General features: G+C 42.0%; 1 protein-coding gene and 1 long non-coding RNA gene across 2 annotated transcripts in view; both read left to right on the top strand.

Annotated features, from left to right (window-relative positions):
- Positions 1-22,273, top strand: part of pde4ba (phosphodiesterase 4B, cAMP-specific a) — a 463,830-nt gene that overhangs the window by 47,478 nt on the left and 394,079 nt on the right. Inside the window, exon 2 of the mRNA XM_034179584.1 lies at positions 19,176-19,414. Within this exon, the coding sequence (XP_034035475.1) occupies positions 19,176-19,414 (239 nt within the window). The remainder of the gene's footprint in view (positions 1-19,175; positions 19,415-22,273) is intronic.
- On the top strand, positions 8,770-12,677 carry LOC117518460. The gene is made up of 3 exons (XR_004562994.1): positions 8,770-8,875; positions 10,181-10,183; positions 12,664-12,677. It is a non-coding gene; the product is annotated as an uncharacterized LOC117518460 (long non-coding RNA).

Below are 22,273 nucleotides of genomic sequence, written 5' to 3'. Positions count from 1 at the left end.
CAAAGTTCAAACCTTAGTAGGAAAATAATACCAAACTGTTTCAGGCCCAAACATTTGTTTGAGAAATAAAAATAGAACGTTTTCCTATAAATAATTATGATGGCATTTAGAACTAATTAATTAATTTTAACGATCAACGAACGAGGTCGAACGCATAAATTATTAATAGTGACTGACCAGTATTTCACAGATCGCGCCTGTGCATCCTGACGCTGCGCCTTTTCCCACTCACACCTGGCTGCAGGTGTGTTTCCGTGTGACAAACACAGTTATGAGTAGTTGTTGGCACTCTTCTCTCTTCTGGGCAACAAGATTCTTATAAACAGAAGAACACTGTATATATAAAAAAAAAAGCATGCAAAATTGGACTAAATACTCCGAGACTCCAAGGCCATGACAGGTGAACGGCGTTATAGCGAGGGACCACTGTATTCTCTTTTCACATGTCAATAATTCTTGACATGTGGATATTTGCTTGCTCAATAAGACACGCCTAATCTGTCAGATTTCTTTATTTTTTAAATGTATTTCTGTATTTATTTTATTGTGACAACCAAATGGAGATGACAAAACCTGGCTGCAGCACGGGCGAATTAAGGGAATGATGGAACTACAGTTGTTATCAATTTCATAGTCTAAAACGATCACACCACATGAAGTTAAGCTCAGCGCTGCTCTGGCTCCAGGCTCGAAGTCTGTAGAAAAACGTGAACAGCGCTTTCCTTCCTGTCAGCGCTGTGGCCACGGATCGTGCTCCATAACAATCCCGCAAAAGCGGGATTTGTATTGATTATTATGTAGTATAATCAGGAAAGTGTTATTTATGTAACATATGCATTGATTTGTATAATGGCACTGTTTATCATGTTGATCATCTTCATTTTTATGTGGATTCCAGCGCTGGTTCATTTTGGTGTATAATTTACGCCACCTCTCGACCTGGTGTATATTTTCAGCGCAGCGTACGCCAACGACCACATTGATAAATGCCAAGTAGCGCAGCCGTTTTGGCGTACACCCCATATACGCTCAAATATCGCCGTACGCAACTTTGATACATGAGGCCCACTGTGTATAAATGACTCCTGTTTTCATGTGCGCACTACTGGAAGCTGTGCTCGCCAGTAGATTAATGTCTTATTTCATTCAACACTAATCATTCTCTTTCAGTTGCGCTGCTTCTCTGTTGGTGCTCTAATCACTCATTTATCTGTCTTATAAATCTCTCTTTTTTCAATCTTCTTTGCTCTCTCTTCTTTCCAGGTTTCCCTGCCCCAGCTGGTCCCTCCATCGTGATTCTGTCACTTTCCTTTCTATAAAACCTTTTTTCCCCTCCTGTTCCTTAGCCACAGCCCTCCATATCCTCCGGGATAACTCGACGGAAGCAGGTGTTGTTTACTCATCTCTTCATTTCCTCTCGTTTTGTTGCCTTGGTGTCAAAATGGCAAGATGCAGAGGGATTTGGTTGTTAGTGAGTGTGAGTGAGAAATGGGAAAGGTGCCAATCAAGGAAGCCCTGTGAAGCAAACCGTTTGTCTCCAGACAATCACAATTATTTCACGTTTACATGCATGTTAAGCATCCCTGAAACCTCAAAATGTAAGAGGATTCATGTCTAATCTCCACAGCTGTAAGCAAAAACTAAGCTGGAAACAGTTTGTTTGGAACCTGTGTGGGATATGTCACAGGCATTTGGAACATGCCCACTGAGCCCATCTACCCTTGTTATGCCACACACATACACGGTCAGGTTGTCTACCATCAGGTGTGAAGCTACATGATCGGGTCCTATACGAGGTCTGTTAGAAAACTATCCAACCTTTTTATTTTTTAAAAAAACTATATGGATTTGAATCATGTGCGCTTGCATCAGCCAAGCTTGAACCTTCGTGCGCATGCGTGAGTTTTTTCACGCCTGTCAGTTGCGTCATTCGCCTGTGGGCAGGCTTTGAGTGAGCACTGGTCCACTCCCCTCGTCGGATTTTCGTTGTCAGGGAAATGGCTGAGCGATTGGAGCAGTTCTGAACCAAATTTTTCCAGAAACTGTGAGAGACAGCCAGGTGGAAACCATTCAGAAGATTCAGACGGCTTTCGGTGAGGATACTCTGGGCGTCACACAGATTAAGGAGCATTACAACCGGATTAAAGACGGCCCACAGCGGCGGAGGGCGCGCCGCGCTCCGAGCGGCCATCGACAGGCTGAAATGACCAGATCATTTCCAAAGTGAACGCTGTGTTGATCCGGGACGTCGTCTGACTACCAGAGAAATTGCAGAAGAGGTGGACATCAGCACTTTTGCGGCACATTCCACTGTTACAGGAGATTTTGTAATGAAAGACATGCGGAGGAATTCTTGCAACAAAAAGCACGTCTGTGTTGGAAACCATTCGGAAGATTCTGACGGCTTTTCGGTGGCTTTTCAGTCGAGTGAATATCCGAGAAATTGTGTAACAGCTGGGCATGTCACAACATGTCCTGTGAGACTTCAACAAGGACATGCTTTTTGTTGTGCGCCATTGCGGCTCCGTCCCGACGCGCGAATTCCTTCGCATGTCTTTCATTACAAATTGGGCAAGGTCCTTAATCCCCTAGTTGCTCCCGGTGTGTAGTGAGTGCCCTGACATCAGGGTGTATGTGAGGCATTATTGTAAAGCGCTTTGAGCATCTGATGCAGATGGAAAAGTGCTATATAAATGCAGTCCATTTGCCATATATATATATATATATATATATATACTCAACAAAAATATAAACGCAACACTTTTGGTTTTGCTCCCATTTTGTATGAGATAAACTCAAAGATCTAAAACTTTTTCCACATACACAATATTACCATTTCCATCAAATATTGTTCACAAACCAGTCTAAATTGTGATAGTGAGCACTTCTCCTTTGCTGAGATAATCCATCCCACCTCACAGGTGTGCCATATCAAGATGCTGATTAGACACCATGTTTAGTGCACAGGTGTGCCTTAGACTGCCCACAATAAAAGGCCACTCTGAAAGGTGCAGTTTTGTTTTATTTGGGGGGGGGATACCAGTCAGTATCTGGTGTGACCACCATTTGCCTCATGCAGTGCAACACATCTCCTTCGCATAGAGTTGATCAGGTTGTCAATTGTGGCCTGTGGAATGTTGGTCCACTCCTCTTCAATGGCTGTGTGAAGTTGCTGGATATTGGCAGGAACTGGTACACGCTGTCGTATACGCCGGTCCAGAGCATCCCAAACATGCTCAATGGGTGACATGTCCGGTGAGTATGCCGGCCATGCAAGAACTGGGACATTTTCAGCTTCCAAGAATTGTGTACAGATCCTTGCAACATGGGGCCGTGCATTATCCTGCTGCAACATGAGGTGATGTTCTTTGATGTATGGCACAACAGTGGGCCTCAGGATCTTGTCACGGTATCTCTGTGCATTCAAAATGCCATCAATAAAATGCACCTGTGTTCTTCGTCCATAACAGACGCCTGCCCATACCATAACCCCACTGTCACCATGGGCCACTCAATCCACAACATTGACATCAGAAAACCGCTCACCCACACGATGCCACACACGCTGTCTATCTGCCCTGGACAGTGTGAACCGGGATTCATCCGTGAAGAGAACACCTCTCCAACGTGCCAAACGCCAGCGAATGTGAGCATTTGCCCACTCAAGTCGGTTACGACGACGAACTGGAGTCAGGTCGAGACCCCGATGAGGACGACGAGCATGCAGATGAGCTTCCCTGAGACGGTTTCTGACAGTTTGTGCAGAAATTCTTTGGTTATGCAAACCGATTGTTTCAGCAGCTGTCCGAGTGGCTGGTCTGAGATGATCTTGGAGGTGAACATGCTGGATGTGAAGGTCCTGGGCTGGTGTGGTTACACGTGGTCTGCGGTTGTGAGGCTGGTTGGATGTACTGCCAAATTCTCTGAAACGCCTTTGGAGACGGCTTATGGTAGAGAAATGAACATTCAATACACGAGCAACAGCTCTGGTTGACATTCCTGCTGTCAGCATGCCAATTGCACGCTCCCTCAAATCTTGCGACATCTGTGGCATTGTGCTGTGTGATAAAACTGCACCTTTCAGAGTGGCCTTTTATTGTGGGCAGTCTAAGGCACACCTGTGCACTAATCATGGTGTCTAATCAGCATCTTGATATGGCACACCTGTGAGGTGGGATGGATTATCTCAGCAAAGGAGAAGTGCTCACTATCACAGATTTAGACTGGTTTGTGAACAATATTTGAGGGAAATGGTGATATTGTGTATGTGGAAAAAGTTTTAGATCTTTGAGTTCATCTCATACAAAATAGGAGCAAAACCAAAAGTGTTGCGTTTATATTTTTGTTGTATATATGTATATAACTTTGTCAAATTGAAAGACAGCAATTATTGTTTGGATTATTATTCCCAAATGGGAAATCATGTTATATGGGTTCATTTTTCAAATGTTAAATATTTATGCTTATTCCAAGATGTGACATACAAGCTAAAATGCTTTACACTGTAAAAAACAAAACTGTTTTTACAGGAAAACGCTGGCAGCTGTGGTTACCAGGGAATTCCTGTAAAAAATACAGCAGCACAGTAGATAACTTTACAGACATATGTAAATAGATTTACAGTGAATGAACCACAGCTGACTCACATTAAAAAACAAACTGTTAAATCTACAAAAAGAGAGCATAGGCTCTCTTTTCTGCAAAGAGAAAAGAGAAAACCAGAAAAAACAACTGGATAAAAATGTGAGAAGTTACCAAGACATTTATCCAGCTTAATCTCTGGTACGAATTAGTTTTTAAAACTGTATGTAGGATATGAGGCTTAAATGTGATTTATTGCAGAATATACAAAACATATATTGATTAATTTATGCCACCTTATATATTTTTTAACCTCTCTGGGAACCAGCACCTTATCGTGGTCACGTATGTGGCTGGATTCCCTTTTAATTCATTGACTATTTTAAAAACGGCTAATGGGATCATACAGGGCCAGGTCCTCTCACTTATTGTAAAACTCCTCTCACTTGGTAATTCTGTGTTCTGGTGAGGGCTGTTTTAAAATTTATTTCTTTTACTTTATTTATTTTTGAGTCAGGTTGGTCCTGGACATTCTGTGCCACTTACCAATACATAGAGTTCTGGGACTCTCTGAAGTACACTGAGCTCGTTATGTTTTCCTTAAAGTTATTTATTTATTCTTTCCTCTGTGGAAGGCCAATGATACAAAGCCCAAGGAGACACAAAATGGATTTTTGTCATGGTAGCATATATCATTATATCATATTAAGATGTAATACAGTAATGTGTTAACACATTCTGTATATTTTCTACGTTTTTAAGACTTCTCGTCTTGTCAGAAGCAGACGTTTTTCTTTTATAGGATGTGAGAAAGTAATGGACTGATTGTCAGGGATCTGTGTACCTTCTCTTCCCTGAATTTCTTATTTTGTCAGGAGATATGTTGAATCAGCTGAAAATATTAATGTACTCTACTTAATTAGTTGTGTTTTTATCAACACAGACATCAATGTTGATAAAAACATATAACATATATGCAAACATACGAGGTCTGCGAGAAAAATAACATACCTTTTTATTTTTTTCAAAAACTATATGGATTTGAATCACGTGCGATTACATCAGCCAACCTTGAACCCTCGTGCGCATGCATGAGTTTTTTCACGCCTGTCGGTTACGTCATTCGCCTGTGGGCAGGCTTTGAGTGAGGAGTGGTCCAGCCCTCTCGTCGGAATCCCTTTGTCTGACTTCTTCCTGAGAGACTGGCGCTTTGCTTTATCAAAATTTTTGTCAGAACCTGTGAGGCACATCGAAGTGGACACCATTCGAGAAATTCAGCTGGTTTTCGGTGAAAATTTTAACGGCTGATGAGAGATTATGGAGTGGTACTGTGGCTTTAAGGACTTCCCACGGAGCGGGACGTCGCGCAGTGCTCCGAGGCGCCGTCGTCAGCCTGTTTCGAGCTGAAAACCTCCAAATTTAAGCCTCTGTTGACCCAGGACGTCATGAGAGAACAGAGTTCTTTCAGAAGAGCACGGGATCAGCAGTTTATCCGGACATTCCACTGTTAAAGGAGATTTTGTAATGAAAGACGTGCGGACGGATTGGCGCGCCGGCGCAGTGTGCCGCCACAGGAAAAACACCTCCGTGTTGATAACCATTTGTAAAAACCAGGCGGCTTTTGATGGCTTTCAGTAGAGTGAGTATCTGTGAAATTGTTTAACAGCTGGACATGTTCCAACTTGTCCTTAAGGCTTCCAATGGAGGTGTTTTTCCTTTGATGGCGCGCCGCACCGGGTGCCTGCCGACGCGCCAATCCGTCCGCACGTCTTTCATTACAAAATCTCCTTTAACAGTGGAATGTCCGGATAAACTGCTGATCCCGAGCTCTTCTGAAACTTCTCTGTTCTCTCACGACGTCCTGGGTCAATAGAGGCTTAAATTTGGAGGTTTTCAGCTTGAAACAGGCTGACGACGGCATCTCAGAGCGCTGCGTGACGTCCCGCTCTGTGGGAAGTCCTTAAAGCGACAGCAACAGTCCATAATCTCTCATCAGCCGTTAAAATTTTCATGGAAAACCAGCTGAATTTCTCGAATGGTGTCCACTTCGATCTGCCTCACAGGTTCTGAAAAAATTTTGATAAAGCAAAGCGCCAGTCTCTCAGGAAGTTCTCAGACAGAGATTCCGACGGGAGGGGTGGACCACTCCTCACTCAAAGCCTGCACACAGGCGAATGACGTAACCAACAGGCGTGAAAAAACTCTCGCATGCCCACAAGCATTCAAGCTTGTCTGATGTAATCACGATTCAAATCCATATAGTTTTTGAAAAAATAAAAAGGTCCGATACTTGGCTCAGACCTCGTGTGTGTGTGTGTGTATATACGAGGTCTATTAGAAAAGTATCCGACCTTATTATTTTTTCAAAAACCATATGGATTTGAATCACGTGTTATTACATCAGACATGCTTGAACCCTCGTGGGCATGCGAGAGTTTTTTCACGCCTGTCGGTTACGTCATTCGCCTGTGGGCAGTCTTTGAGTGAGGAGTCGTCCACCCGCTCGTCGATTTTTTTCATTGTTTAGGAATGGCTCAGAGACTGTTGCTTTGTTTGATAAAAATTTTTTCAAAACTGTAAGGCACAACTGAGTGGACACCATTCAATAAATTCAGCTGGTTTTCGGTAAAAATTTTAACGGCTAATGAGAGATTTTGGTCTGTAACTGTCGCTTTAAGGACGGTCCACGGCGCCTGACGGCGATCTGCGCTTCGAGGCGGCAGCGTCTCGCCGTTTCAAGTTGAAAACTTCCACATTTCAGGCTCTGTTGACGCAGTAAGTTGTCAGAGAACAGAGAACTTTCAGAAGAACTCGGCATGAGGAGTTTATTCGGACATTCCATTGTTAACGGTCATTTTGTAATGAAAGAACGTGCGGGCAGAGTCGCATGTCGGGCTGGACCCGACCGCGGGGGGTCGCGGCAGGAAAAACACCTCCGTTGGAAATCTTAACGGGCAAGTTGGAACATGCCCAAGCTGTTAAACAATTTCTCAGTTACTCACTTGTTGAAAGCCATCAAAAGCCGCCTGAATTTTACAAATGGTTTTCAACACGGAGGTGTTTTTCTGGTCGCGGCGCACACAGATTTGCGTCGTCGTCACGGAAACGACTCGGCGAATTTGCGCGCACGTTCTTTCATTACAAAATGACCTTTAACAGTGGAATGTCCACATAAACTCCTCATGCCGGCCTCTTCTGAATCTTCTCTGTTCTCTCACGACGTCCTGGGTCAACAGAACCTTAAATTAGGATGATTTCAGATCGAAACAGCCAGACAACGTCGCCTGGAAGCGCTGCGCGACGTCCCGCTCCATGGGAAGTCCTTACACCGACAGAAACACCCCATAATCTCTCATCAGCCGTTAAACTTTTCACAGAAAACCAGCTTAATTTCTCGAATAGTGTCCACTCGGATATTCCTCACAGGTCCAGAAAAAATTTTGATAAAGCAACGCGCGCCGTCTCGAGCAGCGTGTGAAACAAAGGAATTCAGCCGAGAGGGCGGGACCACATCTCACTCAAGGCCTGCCCACAGGGAAATGACGTCACCGACACGCGTGAAAAAACTCACGCATGCGCACGAGGGTTCAAGCATGATTGGTGTAATCGCATGTCATTCAAATCCATATAGTTAAAAAAAAAAATAAAAGGGTCGGTTTATTATCTAAGAGACCTCGTATATATATGTGTATATATATATATATATATACACATAAATTTCAGCTTTTTTTTTTATTTCTGCCATCTTGTTTGTTTGTGGTGAAGGTATTAGGACTGACCTTGACTTTGAAGTTATGTTTTTGACTTAAATTTTTGCTTCTTTTTTTTTCTAATTAGTGGTGCCATTACACCCATACTCCAGAAACTGAGTGAGGATTTGGAGAATCTGGGTTTGGGATTCTCCTGGGTGTCAATTTCAGTGAGAAGCCTCATGTAATTTTACTCGATTCAATGGCCTATTGACCCCATGTCCACATAAGCTTATACTAGAGGTGTTTTATGACGGGATTGAATCCAAAAATGCAGACATCGACCAGACAGTTGTAGGAAAAAAAAAAATCAATGATTAATGGACCAGATGATGAGTCCAAAGCTAATGAGCAGGTCAAACAAACAGGAACACAGGAGGGGAGTCAGCAGCAACACCAGGACAAGCAGCATGAACAAACACTCTATTAACAAAACCAGACAATAACACTATAAACTAGAAAAACCCAGCAGCCAAGAACCACACAGTGACAAACTTAAGTGGTGACACAGAGATGAGTAGACAAGCGACAGGTGATGTGATTTGGTATTCGGAAACTTGACAAGCAGGTCAATGCAGTTGTTAAATCTAGCTTTTATCATCTTCGTCTTTTAGCCTAAATTAAATCGATTTTATCCTCAGATTTTGAGTGTGTCATGCATACTTTTATCACGTCACGTCTACTGCAATTCACTGGAATAAATCAAAATACCCTTAACCAATTGCAGTTGGTCCAGAATGCTGTTGTGCACCTGTTAACAAGGAGCAAAAAACATGTTCATATCACATCTATTCTTGCATCTTTGCATTGGCTCCCTGTTAATCTTAGAATCAATTTTATTATTTATTTATAAAGCCTTAAATGGATTGGCCCCACAGTACCCCGTGGACCTCCTCCAGATTTATTCTCAGTCGCGTGCTTTGAGGTCTGAGGGCAAGTTCCAGCTGTGGTGCCAAAGACCAGGCTTAAAACCAGGGGGGACAGAGCCTTCTCTGTGGCAGGTCCCAGACTTTGGAACACTCTGTCCCTCCACGTCTGAACTGCCCCCACGATGGAGTGTTTTAAGTCTTGCCTAAAGATCCACTTTTATTCTCTGGATTTTAGCTCTGTGGGGTTGTATGGTCCTCTGTTGTCTTTTAGTGTTTTAACTTGTACTTTTATGATATTTTATTATGGATTACCTATGGTTTAATTTTGTACTTTTCTAATGATATAATCATTTATTTATTTATGGTTTGAATGCATTTATATTATTTTTATGGTAGGAGCACTGTTTTACTAAATTTTTGTGCATCACTTTGGTAACATTCTGTTTGTAAAATGTGCTATAGAAATAAAGTGGATCGGATTGAATGTGATTTGGAATGTGAAACAGCTATGACAGAAAACATGTCAGCAGGCTTTCCTGTGACCGATCAGTCTCAGAACTCAATCAGCTGCGATCAGATTGTTTCAGATGCTGTGTTGATGCCGTCAGAATATATAGACTGCGATCAGATGATGCAAAAACTGCCTATAGACTGCCGTCAGATGTGCGTTGCATCTCAGTGGCGGCAAGAATGTTTTAAACATATGCAGCACACTCAGGACAGCCGAGCAAATGGGACCAAATATGTAGATGCTCACAGACTGCTGTCCGTTGGTCTTTGCACTGCAAGACAATATTTCCCAATTGTGTGTCATTCTGACACAATTCGAGCTCAGTCGGCATATGTGTGATGGGGGTATGATTCTTGACTTTAAAAATTGATTTTCATATCATAAAATTAAATGTCACACATACTGTATCAATATTATTTTCCAACTCTTCTTTCACCGCATACAGATTCACTTATGATGGCTGAGTCCAGGAAGTCATTGAAAGCCTGGGTCTCAGTTGTGATCCAGGACAACTGCTACATTCCTTGCTCAGATTATACGCTGCTTAAATAGTAATGCAATTGATATGTATTACGGTAGATCACAGTAGCTCTTTATTGAACTTGCTGTTCAATTTAGATCATCAAGATAGGGCCCTTAGTGTGTGACCACCAGGTAATGTTCAAAATCTCTGTGAATGTTGGAGCAATCGGCCACCAGTATGGGTCATGTCACTTTCTGAGGAAATGTTCTTTACGAGCTTCCTGTTTGTTTGTTTGTTTTTTGTGTCCGTCATCTGTTCGCACTGTCAGAACCGTACGGGAGCCTGGAGGGAGTACACAAGAAACTGCTGATCATAAAATCTGAGCTGTTGCTCTGTCAAACATAAATGTGTTTGTTTTTGTGTAACACAAAGAAAAACTACCAACATTCTGCAAACGCCTTGAAAATAAGAATTCTTAACAGTTTGCGTCAGCGGCATCAGCATGCACTTTAAAACCAGCATCCAGTGTTTGCAGCTTTTACTGAACGCTTTATCCAGGAGGGCAAAAAATACTGAGCAGACACACTGTTATAAGTATGCAACACATTTTGTTGCTACTTGCGGTGAGTAGAAGGAAATTAGTTCAGAACAAAACCCAAAACCCACATTCACATGGGGGGAAAGCAGGAGGAAAGTCCAAGTATCCGGACGTTGGATTTGCTGTTAGATGTGCTCACTATTGTGAATCCATTATTTAATCACTTTTCTTGCTACTGCTGGTGGCTCTGATCTGTAATAGAATACCAGAAATAGAAATACTCCCACCTCAGAGCTGAATGCGTACGCAGCTTCCTACACGCGCTCTCAGAAAGCAGCAGAGGATCTCCTCTGAGATGCAGTGACATCACTGTTTTTGACAACACTCAACACCATGACATGAAATCACCGTCCAGGTCTCAGAGCTTTTCTCGCCTCTCGTGCTGGCAGCCGAAGACTGACAGGCTGATGTCTGTAATTTGGGAATCTGTTCCCTGTCAAAGGTACGATGGCTGTGATTTAGGAAGCGATGGATGGCGCTCCCATGCACCGTTGTCAGTGTGGCTACTTCAACTCTGCCTACAACAAAAGCCAGCTCTCAATATAAATACTAACCACGACTCACTGGACAGTCAGGTCCGCATGTAATTGGACAGGAAGGCAATTTATGGAATTTTGCCTTTGTGCACCACTACGTAGTAATTGTGCATAGTTCATCTTTTGTCTGTCGCTCCAGCTTATATAGCCTCCGAGGGGAACAGAAAAGCATTTTCTCTGAAAGCGGTGAAATTTCAGCAATTGTTTGACTGAAAGCAAATGGAACAGCTGAGGTTTGATTTATTCTGTTTTCTTGTACCATATTTTCCCAACTATGTTACACCAGGGTATTTCTCTAAAAATGTGTCATCTCAAGGAAAAAAACATAAATCACACTAGTCTATAAGTTGCATTTATTTTTCAAATGTGGTGCTTTTGCTTCACGCAAAAAGAAGCAAAATCATAGGTGTCAACAGGGCTGGGCGATATGACTTAAAATTCATATCACAATATAAATTGAATCCCTTCACGGTAACGGTATATATCATGATATAAACTTAAGTGTAAAAGTTATAATGGAAGTGTTTCTTAATGGGTCATGTAGTCCCTTTGCAAAGCTAAATTGATTTAAATAAATAACAACAAAAAACAAAAACAGATAATTAATTTTGAGCACTAGCTCCCAAGCTAATTAATGTTATAGCATCCATCCATCCATTTTCTTCTGCTTCATTGTAGGTGGGGCAGCAGCTCATGAAAGCTGCCCAGACCTCCCGATCCACACACACCTCCCCCAGCTCCTCCGGGGGAACCCCGAGGCGTTCCCAAGCCAGCTGCGAGACGTTGTCTCTCCAGTGTGTCCTGGGTCTTCCCCGGGGCCTCCTCCCAATGGGACATGCCCGGAACACCTCTCCAACGAAGCGTCCAGGTGGCATCCGAAAAAGATGCTCCTTTTGACATGGAGGAGCGGCGGCTCGACTCCGAGCTCCTTCTGAGTGACCAAGCTCCTCACCCTATCTCTAAGGGAGCGCCCAGCCACTCTGCGGAGGAAACTCATTTCGGCCGCTGCACTGATCTGTCGATCTCACGCTCCATCCGTCTCTCTCTCGTGAACAAGACCCCGACATACTTAAACTCCTCCACTTGAGGCAAGGACACTCCACCGACCTGAAGAGGGCAAGGCACCTTTTTCCGGTCGAGAACCATTGCCTCGGATTTGGAGGTGCTGATTTTCATCCTGGATGCTTCACACTCAGCTGCAAACCGCTCCAGTGCACGCTGAAGGTCCTGATTTGACAAAGCCAACAGAACCACATAGTCCGCAAACAGCAGAGACGAAATTCTGTGGTTCCCAAACCGGACCCTCTCTGCACCCCGACTGCGCCTAGAAATTCCATCCATAAAGGTAATGAACAGAACCGGTGACAAAGGGCAGCCCTGGCAGAGGCCGACGTGCACTGGAAACAGGCTTGACTTACTACCGGCAATGCGAACCAAGCTCTTGCTGCGGTCGTACAGGGACCGGATAGCCCTTAACAAAAGACCCCGGACCCCGTACTCCCGGAGCATTCCCCACAGGGCGCCTCGAGGGACACGGTTGAACGCCTTCTCCAGATCCACAAAACACATGTGGACTGATTAGACGAACTCCCATGAACTCTCGAGCACCCGATGGAGGGTGTAGAGCTGGTCCGGTGTGCCGCGACCAGGACGAAAACCACACTGCTCCTCCTGAATCCGAGGTTTGATTATCGGTCGAATTCTCCTCTCTAGTACTCTGGAATAGACCTTCCCGGGGAGGCTGAGGTGAGTCGCCCTGTAGTTGGAACACACCCTCCGGTCACCATTCTTAAACAGAGGGACCACCACCCCAGCCTGCCAATCCAGAGGCACTGTTGTAGCATGAGGCAGAAAATGTGAGTAAACAGGTGATCACAGCTGGAATAATGTGCATGGTAAAAACCTGCAAAATGAATGCACTTATCTGTTTTGCTGTTGCTGTTTTTATTGTCAAACAGTTCAAGCCAGTGTTGTGCCAAGAAGTATGAAAATTATATTCCCTCTTTTTATTTGAGAGTGTTGCCTTTCAGTTTTCTTGCCTCCCTCATCAGAGCTGCTTCTTTTTCTGCTCCAGAGTTTGAATCACGGTAGGATCAGTTTGTCATGCATGTAGATAGTGCCATCTTGTGGACATAGATGATAATGCAGTATTTTTTTCATATGTAAGTCGCTTTGGAATATAAGTTGCAGGACCTTCCAGGCTAGTTTAAAAAAGAACGAAAGAAAAAAAAGTTAGTCTTTGAAAATATGGTATTAAGATCCCACCCAAGGTTGAACAATCCTGGAAGTAGAAGTATGGATCCTTGTCCAGCTGTGTTTAAAATAATATTCGTGTGTTTAAAAAAGTGATTAAAGATCAAAATCCTTACAATACATGCAAATGCATTGGGGGCACTGCCAATTCTATTCCAAATCAAAATGATATGTTATTACTTTACAGAAAGTGAAGAAAAAGAAATATTAGGTTGTTCAAAAAAATAGCAGTGTCTGCATTTTTCTTTCTATGACCCTTATTACAGCCTTACAGGTGGCCCTTATTTAAGGACGAAGGCAGCAAATGTTGTACATGCTGGTTGCTTTGCATTTCTCTCTGAAAATCTGAGTAAAATGGGTTGTTCGGCATTGCTCAGACCAACAGTCTACTTTGATTAAAATTTGATAATTTGTTAAATTTTTCTTCATATTTTGATTTTGATTAGAATGTTCCGTTTGGCCACTGCATTTTGAGCTTTACTTTAGGGAGGTGATGATCTAGTGGTTAAGTGTTCGGCTTGAGACCAGAGGATCCTCGGTTCAAATCCCAGCCTGACCGGAAAATCACTAAGGGCCCTTGGGCAAGGTCCTTAATCTCCTAGTTGCTCCCAGTGTGTAGTGAACGCCTCGTATGGCAGCACCCTGACATCGTGGTGAATGTGAGGCATTATTGTAAAGCGCTTTCAGTATCTGATGCAGATGGAAAAGCGCTATATACAGTGGGGAAAATAAGTATGTGGCGCCCTGTCAGTTTTGCAGGTTTTCCCACCTACAAAGAATGGAGAGGTCTGTAATTTTTATCATAGGTCCACTTCAACTGTGAGACAGAATCTAAAAAAAAAAAAAAAAATCCAGAAAGTCACATTGTATGATTTTTAAATAATTAATTTGTATTTTACTGCATAAAATAAGTATTTGACCCCCTGCCAACCAGCAAGAATTCTGGGTCACACAGACCTGTTAATTTTTCTTTAAGAAGCCCTCTTATTCTGCACTCTACCTGTATAAAAGACACCTGTTCACACGCTCAATCAATCACACTCCAACCTGTCCACCATAGCCAAGACCAAAGAGCTGTCTAAGGACACCAGGGACAAAACTGTAGACCTGCACAAGGCTGGGATGGACTATAGGACAACAGGCAAGCAGCTTGGTAGAAGACAACAACTGTTATGATTATTTATTAGAAAGTGGATGAAACACAAGATGACTGTCAATCTCCCTCGGGCTGGGATTCCATGCAAGATCTCACTTTGTGGGGTAAGGATGATTCTGAGAAAGCTCAGAACTACACAGGAGGACCTGGTCAATGACCTGAAGAGAGCTGGGACCACAGTCACAAAGATTACATTAGTAACACATGATGCTGTCTTGGTTTAAAATCCTGCAGGGCAGCAAGGTCCCCCTGCTCAAGCCAGCACATGTCCAGGACTGTTTGAAGTTCACCAGTGACCATCTGGATGATCCAGAGAAGGCATGGGAGAAGGTCATGTGGTCAGATGAGACCAAAATAGAGCTTTTTGGAATCAACTCCACTTACCATGTTTAGAGGATGAGAACAACCCCAAGAAAACCATCCCAACCGTGAAGCATGGGGGTGGAAACATCATACTCTGGGGGTGCTCTTCTGCAAAGGCGACCGGACGACTGCACCGTATTTAAGAGAGGATGGATGGGGTCATGTATCAACAACCTCCTTTCCTCAGTAAGAGCATTGAAGATGGGTCATGGCTGGGTCTTCCAGCATGACAGTGACCCCAAACACACAGCCAGGGCAACTAAGGAGGGGCTCTGTAAGAAGCATTTCAAGGTGGCCTGGCCAGTCTCCAGACCTGAACTCAATAGAAAATCTTTGGAGGGAGCTGAAACTCCAAACTTGAAAGATGTGGAGGAGATCTGTATGGAGGAGTGGACCAAAATCCCTGTTGCAGTGTGTGAAAACTTGGTCAAGAACTACAGGAAATGTCTGACCTCTGTAATGGCAGACAGATGTTTCTGTACCAATTGTTAAGTTTTTCTAGGGGATCAAATACTTATTTTATGCAATAAAATGCAAATTCATTATTTAAAAATCGTACAGTGTGATTTCCTGGATTTTCTTTAGATTCGGTCTCTCACAGTTGAAGTGTACCTACGATAAAAATGACAGCCCTCTCCATTCTTTGTAGGTGGGAAAACCTGCAAAACTGACAGGGAGTCAAATACTTATTTTCCCCACTGTAAATGCAGTCCATTTTACTCACTTTTTTAAAAACATTGCTGTTATTTTGAACACAACTGTGTGTGACACACAGAAATGTGTGATCACATTTTTGTGTTGTTTCTTTGAAAATCATGAAAGGGAGTAAGGTTTTTGTGAGGAATTTAGTTTTAGTGTAGTTCCACGTTTTGCCAGGAGGGGGACAGCCTCCCCCTGAGACTGCTCAGTGTGTTCAAAATCCCTCATCTTCAGAACGGCAGAAGTGAGGAAAGGAGATGCACTGCCTCTTTACTCATCTCATTATTTTCCTGTTATTTACAGGTTAGTATATGTCACCAAGCACACCTTTTGTGGTTATATTAAAACAGCATCCTTATGTGTTACACCAGGAAGTGTAGTTTTGTTTGTTTGAGAGTCTGTGAAGTAGTTATGGTCATGATGCTAATTAGCATTAGCTTAGCTTATGTGAGTAATGGAAGACACTTAAAGTAAGCCATATCTGGTTTTTAAACTCCCTTTATCTCTTGGTTAGCTGTATAAGGCTCCTGTACATCCATTACAACAGTCATAAGTTACAAGAAGCTGTTTGTTCATATTTTGTGTGTTTATAATGGTTAAAAAAGTAAAATGCTAACTTGGCTAGCTTAGCCGTTTTCTCTATGGGATTTCTCTTTAATTAAGCTAACAATGCTAAGCGAGGATTATCATCCGTAAAATGCTAACTTGGCTAGCTTAGCCATTTTCTCTATGGGATTTCTCTTTAATTAAGCTAACAATGCTAAGCGAGGATTATCATCCTCTTTGCCGGGTTAACTGGAAGTCTATAAAGTGGTTACATGCAGTTAATAATAGTTTTGGACCACATTGGTATGCATTTTCATTTGTTTTAAAATTAATTTGCATATGTTTTGGCAAGTGGATAATTTTGTATTTTTTTAAGGAAAATATGTTACAAACAGTGAACAAGCAACTGGAATACAGTTGATTGTATAAAGAAAATACATTTGGTTGTATAAAGAATGGCAGAAGCAAGGAAAGGAGACACACTATTCTGCTCATCTCATTATTTTCCTGTTATTTACAGGACAATTAATATGGCAACAGTCCTCTCGTATGGGGGCCTGTTAAATGTAGTTAACAGGGATGATGTGACTGGTTCAGCGTGATCTTTGCACAAGAAGGATGAACAATTTGCTAAAATTATTTGGTGCAAATTGCAAGGGAAATTTAACTGGACAGAGACACGACTGAATGAGTGTTTCTGTTTGTGCACAGTGCTGCTGAGGTGTTTCTGATAAAAGGACGCTTGATGAGAATCTGAGAGTCAGACTTTGTGCAGTCGCTTGCAGTGTTTTAAAAGTGTGAACAAAAACCGTTGAGATGACAGAGAAGAGCGAGTGACTACATTTCCACGCAGGTGTGTAGTTCAAGGTGCCGAATGAAACACGTTACACACCACAAACACATGTTGCATTCAACATGGCCTTCAAACCCGTACAGAAATGAGAAAGGGGAGGAAGAATGGTGGTTATTTATGTCCTGCAATCAGTTTGCCACACAGTGTGCACGCTAACAAGATAAATTAAGGCAGCAAATGAGGCAGAAGAAAAGTGAGGAAGCTTTAGAGGACAAAAAAATCTTTTCAGTTTTGTGTAATTTATGAATGTAACACTATAAATAATGTCTTAAAGCCGTTTTAGCAGGTATTCTTCCAGTGTTGTTTATTACACGTCTATGTGAGGTCATAAAGGCCCTGTAGTGATGAGCTCACTACATCAACTTTGTGGTTTCTCAGGAACATGTTTTTTGGCTGTTTTCTGAGTGTGTGCGAGACCACCTTTAGTCACTGACGAGCTTATGGTGCCACTTAGTGGACAAACTGTTGATGAACGTGGGGAAACAAGCTGCACTAAGGAAAACATGGTTTACATTTCACTGAGGTGCACAAGTCAGTGGTACCCATATCCATAAAATCCTTACAAAATCTTAAAAGGGCTAGTCCCTTTTTGGATTTTTTTTCAACCATTTAAGTCTTGAAAAAGGATTTTCTGTTCACAGCCATAATCATGTTACTTAGTATAAAGGATAAATGGTAAATGGATTGCATTTATATAGTGCTTTTTCCATCTATATCGGAAGCTCAAAACACTATAATGATGCCTTACATTCACCCATTCACACAGACACACACACTGATGTCAGGGTGATGAATAAAGGATTTGCAGTGTTATATCAAGAAGATTATAAAAAATTTTGCCTTGTCCACAAAAAAATTTTGGATTCAGGATTTTGTCCCTCAGGGGTTAAAATCCAGTGACAAAATGCCATGACACCCTTTCTGTGGTAATGCCATGGTTGCTGACATTTATTTACAAGTGAAAGTGCCAAAAAAAAAAAAAACCCTTAAAAGTGAAGCAGAATGAAAGTGATGAACACAGCTAGTAAACATAAGTGGCCAGAGATCCTGCTAGAAAGAAATCAGGGTACAATCTGGCAATATTTCACATGATGTTTTCATGGTATATCTGCTGGAGAGGGAAGACTTGCACAGGTTTGCGGTGCCAGTTGTCAGTATGTTCATTGCAATTACATTTTCACTGTGCCAAAATGAACCATAACAAAAATCAGTTTCCATCAAACACAGCATGAATGTCCATCCTTGAGCATGTGCACGTGTTTCCTCCATGTCACTGAACTCTGTATTTGCGGGGTAGTTCTAACATTGTGATTTTTGTCAAGACGTTGCCGCACATTTGAGCAGCTTTTGTCACCATCTAGTGGGAGACGTGAGCATTTCAGGGCTTCTTGTACATTTCCTACTTGAAACCTAAAAACAAAAAAAGACACTTCTAAATGTCAGAAATGCATGTTTTTTTTTTGTTTGTTTTTTTGCCATACAGAGTTTGACTTCCCATTATTAACGTATACAAATTTTGATTTTGGGAGTTTCCGGTTCTTGAGTTTTCAGATACCAAAGTTTGCCAGAAGGACCTACTGAAGGGCAGAATTTCTCTTGACAAGCACAACTTATATTTGTGAATATAGGTACATTACACAATTCACATTTTTCAGTTTCTGGAGAAAGCCCAAGAAGACCACATGTGTAAGATGTTTAAAATGAGTTTGAGAGTGATGCTGCAGCAAATCAACAGTATTTTCATGTTAAATATTAAGTAGTCACTCCCTGCATAAACATCAGACAGGTTCAGCCAAAGTTGAAAAATTTGTTTGATTTGCTTGAATCCCGGTCAGCACACCAACTGAAGTGATTTCTTTAATTTTTTTCCTCGTGTGAGTTAGCGTTTGTGTTGTTCTTTTCATTTTTTCTCTTGTGATTTTTTTTTTTTTAGCTCTTTCCTCCTGAATGAATACTGAAGTCCTAATCTTGTTTTTTCTTTCTTTGTATCACTTTCAGGATGGCAAAGAGCCTTCAGACTGCTGCCTCAGTGAGTCTTTCACATCCCCATCTTGCACACTGGGCGTGGACATGCGGCGCTGCCGACGCCGATTCTCAGGTAACCTTCAACTACCCCCGTTGTTGTGGCGACTCGGGGAGAGGTCACGGACGCCTGACGAAGAGTTAATGACCAGGCCAACATTCCTGCCCTTTGGAGCCCCTCCCAGAATAGACATCACTCCAGTGGATCCTGACAGGTGAGTTAATAGGGCAGCACAGTCTCGTTTGAACCCTGCGTGATATCGCGGGATTTGACCACTTATGGGGACCGCTGCTCCTGTTGTGCAATACAAACACAGCATTACTTCACACAGAAAAATGGCCTGCTGTTTTGTTTTTGGCTCCAATCGAAGCAGTCGTGAAAAGTTCTTTCTTCGGTTCCCAGTGGAGACGGGAAGATGAGGCAAATGGAAGAGGTCTGTTCAGTAAATGCTAACCAGAGTAGCTGTAGTTTCACGCCTCGATAACGTTTGAGCTCCGTGTCATAAACAAACCGCAACACATGTCCACTTTCCCACTGCGTCATCACTTTTTCTTTGCATTTTCACTTTATTTGTTTGCTTGTAATTTGCCCAAAAACTCAGAGAAAATCCAGTGTTTCTGTCCCCGGAAATAGAGGATATGCATCATATTTTACCCCTTTAGCACCCGCCCTCAAACGAGACTGTGGTGCCCAATTGTAAATCAGGACACATCTCAAGCTTAAAGCCAGTGGTGGGCACAGTTCCGCTAATCCGCTAACCGCTAATTATCTAAGATAATGTTTTCATTATCGGATTAGCTTTTCAGATAACTCTGAAAACCATCATCAGACCAATTATCTTCTGATAAGATTTGATCCAATCATTTTTAGATCGCTAACATGTTTTGACAGGTGAAGTAATAAATCTGAAACAGTTAACAACCCTTGTTAAGTCTGATATCAATGATTTTAGCGCTTACCTGTTAAATGTTTTGTAGCAGATAAACAGCTCTATTCTCTGTAGACAGAGAAGAACTGGTTTCAGAAGAAATCGCTCTATCCTCTGCAATCAGAAGAGCTAGTCACAAGATAATTGCTCTTGACACCATACTAACTCAGCGGCAATATCACCCAAGTCATCCAGAGGCATACAGTTTTAACTTATGGTTAAAATTTTAACCAAAGTAATTTTGGAGATGTTATTTAAATTAATGTCATGTCTGAAGTTTTATGAAGTGAAGACAGCTATATGTTTTAGTTTTAAGTATTGCACTAATTTTGAAGGTTTTCATGTGGATAATGCTGTGTCCAGGTGCATTATGGGTAATCTCAGTACAGTCACGACAGGAGAAATGCATTTGAGACGCTCTGATCAGGCTCCACACGGACAACAGCATTAAACTCTTGGTATATTGTGCCTAAAACTCTCATGAATTTATTCTCTGGGTTTATAGACGTTGTTATTGTTTGTTTTATGTAAAAATGCCAGAAGAAGCTCAGGTTGCTTCTCCATTATTTTCAGTTGGAATCACTGAGAGTTGCAATCGATTCCTGTTTGCTTTATAATGTCCTGCTTATTGTCCTCAACACTGCTTGTTGTCTTTGTTCCAGAGTAATAATTATAAGATGTCTGAAATTCGGTTTGCGTTTATTAAATTCCACGCAGATTAAATATAGCACACAGATTATTTGGAATATTTGTTTTGGCAAGTTTTCATGGTCTCTACTGCCATCTAGTGGCCAGTAGTGTTCATGGCAGTAATCGCCCTAAGTAATGAGATATCCCATAATGCTTTGCACTCCTGAGAGTTGTTGCAGCCTCTTGCAGCAGCTAAAGAAATATGCATAATGTTACATAATGTTCATTTACAATTGTCGTCGTGGATTCTTGTTTAAACTGCAGCAACTCTCTGGCGCACGAAAAAATAAAAACAAAAACAGGTATGCAAAGGATTATGGGTAAGAGTCTGAGCATCTGGGCACCAGTAGATGGCAGTCTTCTATGCATCTTGACCCTGCTTATATCAGACAGTAATCAAAACTTGCCTTTTTGCTTTTACAAAATTTTCTTTTTCTTTTTTTTTTTTTTACATATGAATAAAATGGCATATTTTACAAAAGCACATTTATATGTAAATACCAACACACACGTCACGTCACATTAATGTGTAGGCTCATTTACCCATAATCCCTTTGGCATCTGTCTGTGTTTGTTACAAAACTTCAGAATTAGTGCATTATTTAAAATTAAAAGATATGTTATATTTTAACTTTGTACAAATGACAGAATTGATATTTATGGAGTTATTCTATCCAGATTATTTTTTTTGTTATCAAAACCATAAGTCAAAACTGCTTTATTTTCCAAGACGTCTCCCTCACGACTTGTATTCTGCTAAGGAATAATGACGTGCGTGAGTGTGCGTGTGTGGAGTTGAGCTTCGCTGCTCCTCCTCTCAACTGCTGCAAGCTATGTAGTAAACAGGAACTTTCAGTAGTGGGCAGGCACACAAAGACAGAAATGCTGACTTATTGTTTGGATTTGTGGTCGCCTTTAATGCTACCAGAAGCGATCGTGGTGTTAAAACTCAAAATTGGCTTGTTAGTAGTTGCAAGTGTACCGGAGACAATACTGAAAGTAATCGGTTAGCTGTAGCTTCCAAAAAATGTTTGGGTGGTTTATAACTTTTCAGTTAGCTGATTAGCTGTTATCGAAGCTAACTTTATGGTTAGCTGTGCCCACTGCTGCGTAAAGCTACAGTGTGCATGATTTAGGAGCATTTGAGAAGAAATGGAAAATAGAAGAATGAAACAACAAGAGGACTCAGCGGTTGCACCCCTATAGAGTGTTTGCAGCTGACATCACACACTAGTGTATCATGGGATTTGTATGAGCCTCGCGACATATGGCCCACATGTTGGAGTGGAAACAAAAACGTACCATTACAAGATAACTGCATGTCTCGTGTACTCAGCACTACTGAGTCTGCTTCAAACAGTTCGGAAGGATGGTTCTGAATCGTGTAGCAGGTCTATGAACCAAGTACAGAGGAAAAAGGCGAGATTGTTGTTTCACAGGTTTCTAACCAATGCA

This window comes from Thalassophryne amazonica, chromosome 10 (genome assembly GCF_902500255.1).
Source record: "Thalassophryne amazonica chromosome 10, fThaAma1.1, whole genome shotgun sequence".
NCBI classification, from domain to species: domain Eukaryota; kingdom Metazoa; phylum Chordata; class Actinopteri; order Batrachoidiformes; family Batrachoididae; genus Thalassophryne; species Thalassophryne amazonica.
The sequence above is the reverse complement of the archived record's forward strand: the minus strand, read 5'-3'. Positions and strand labels throughout refer to the sequence as shown.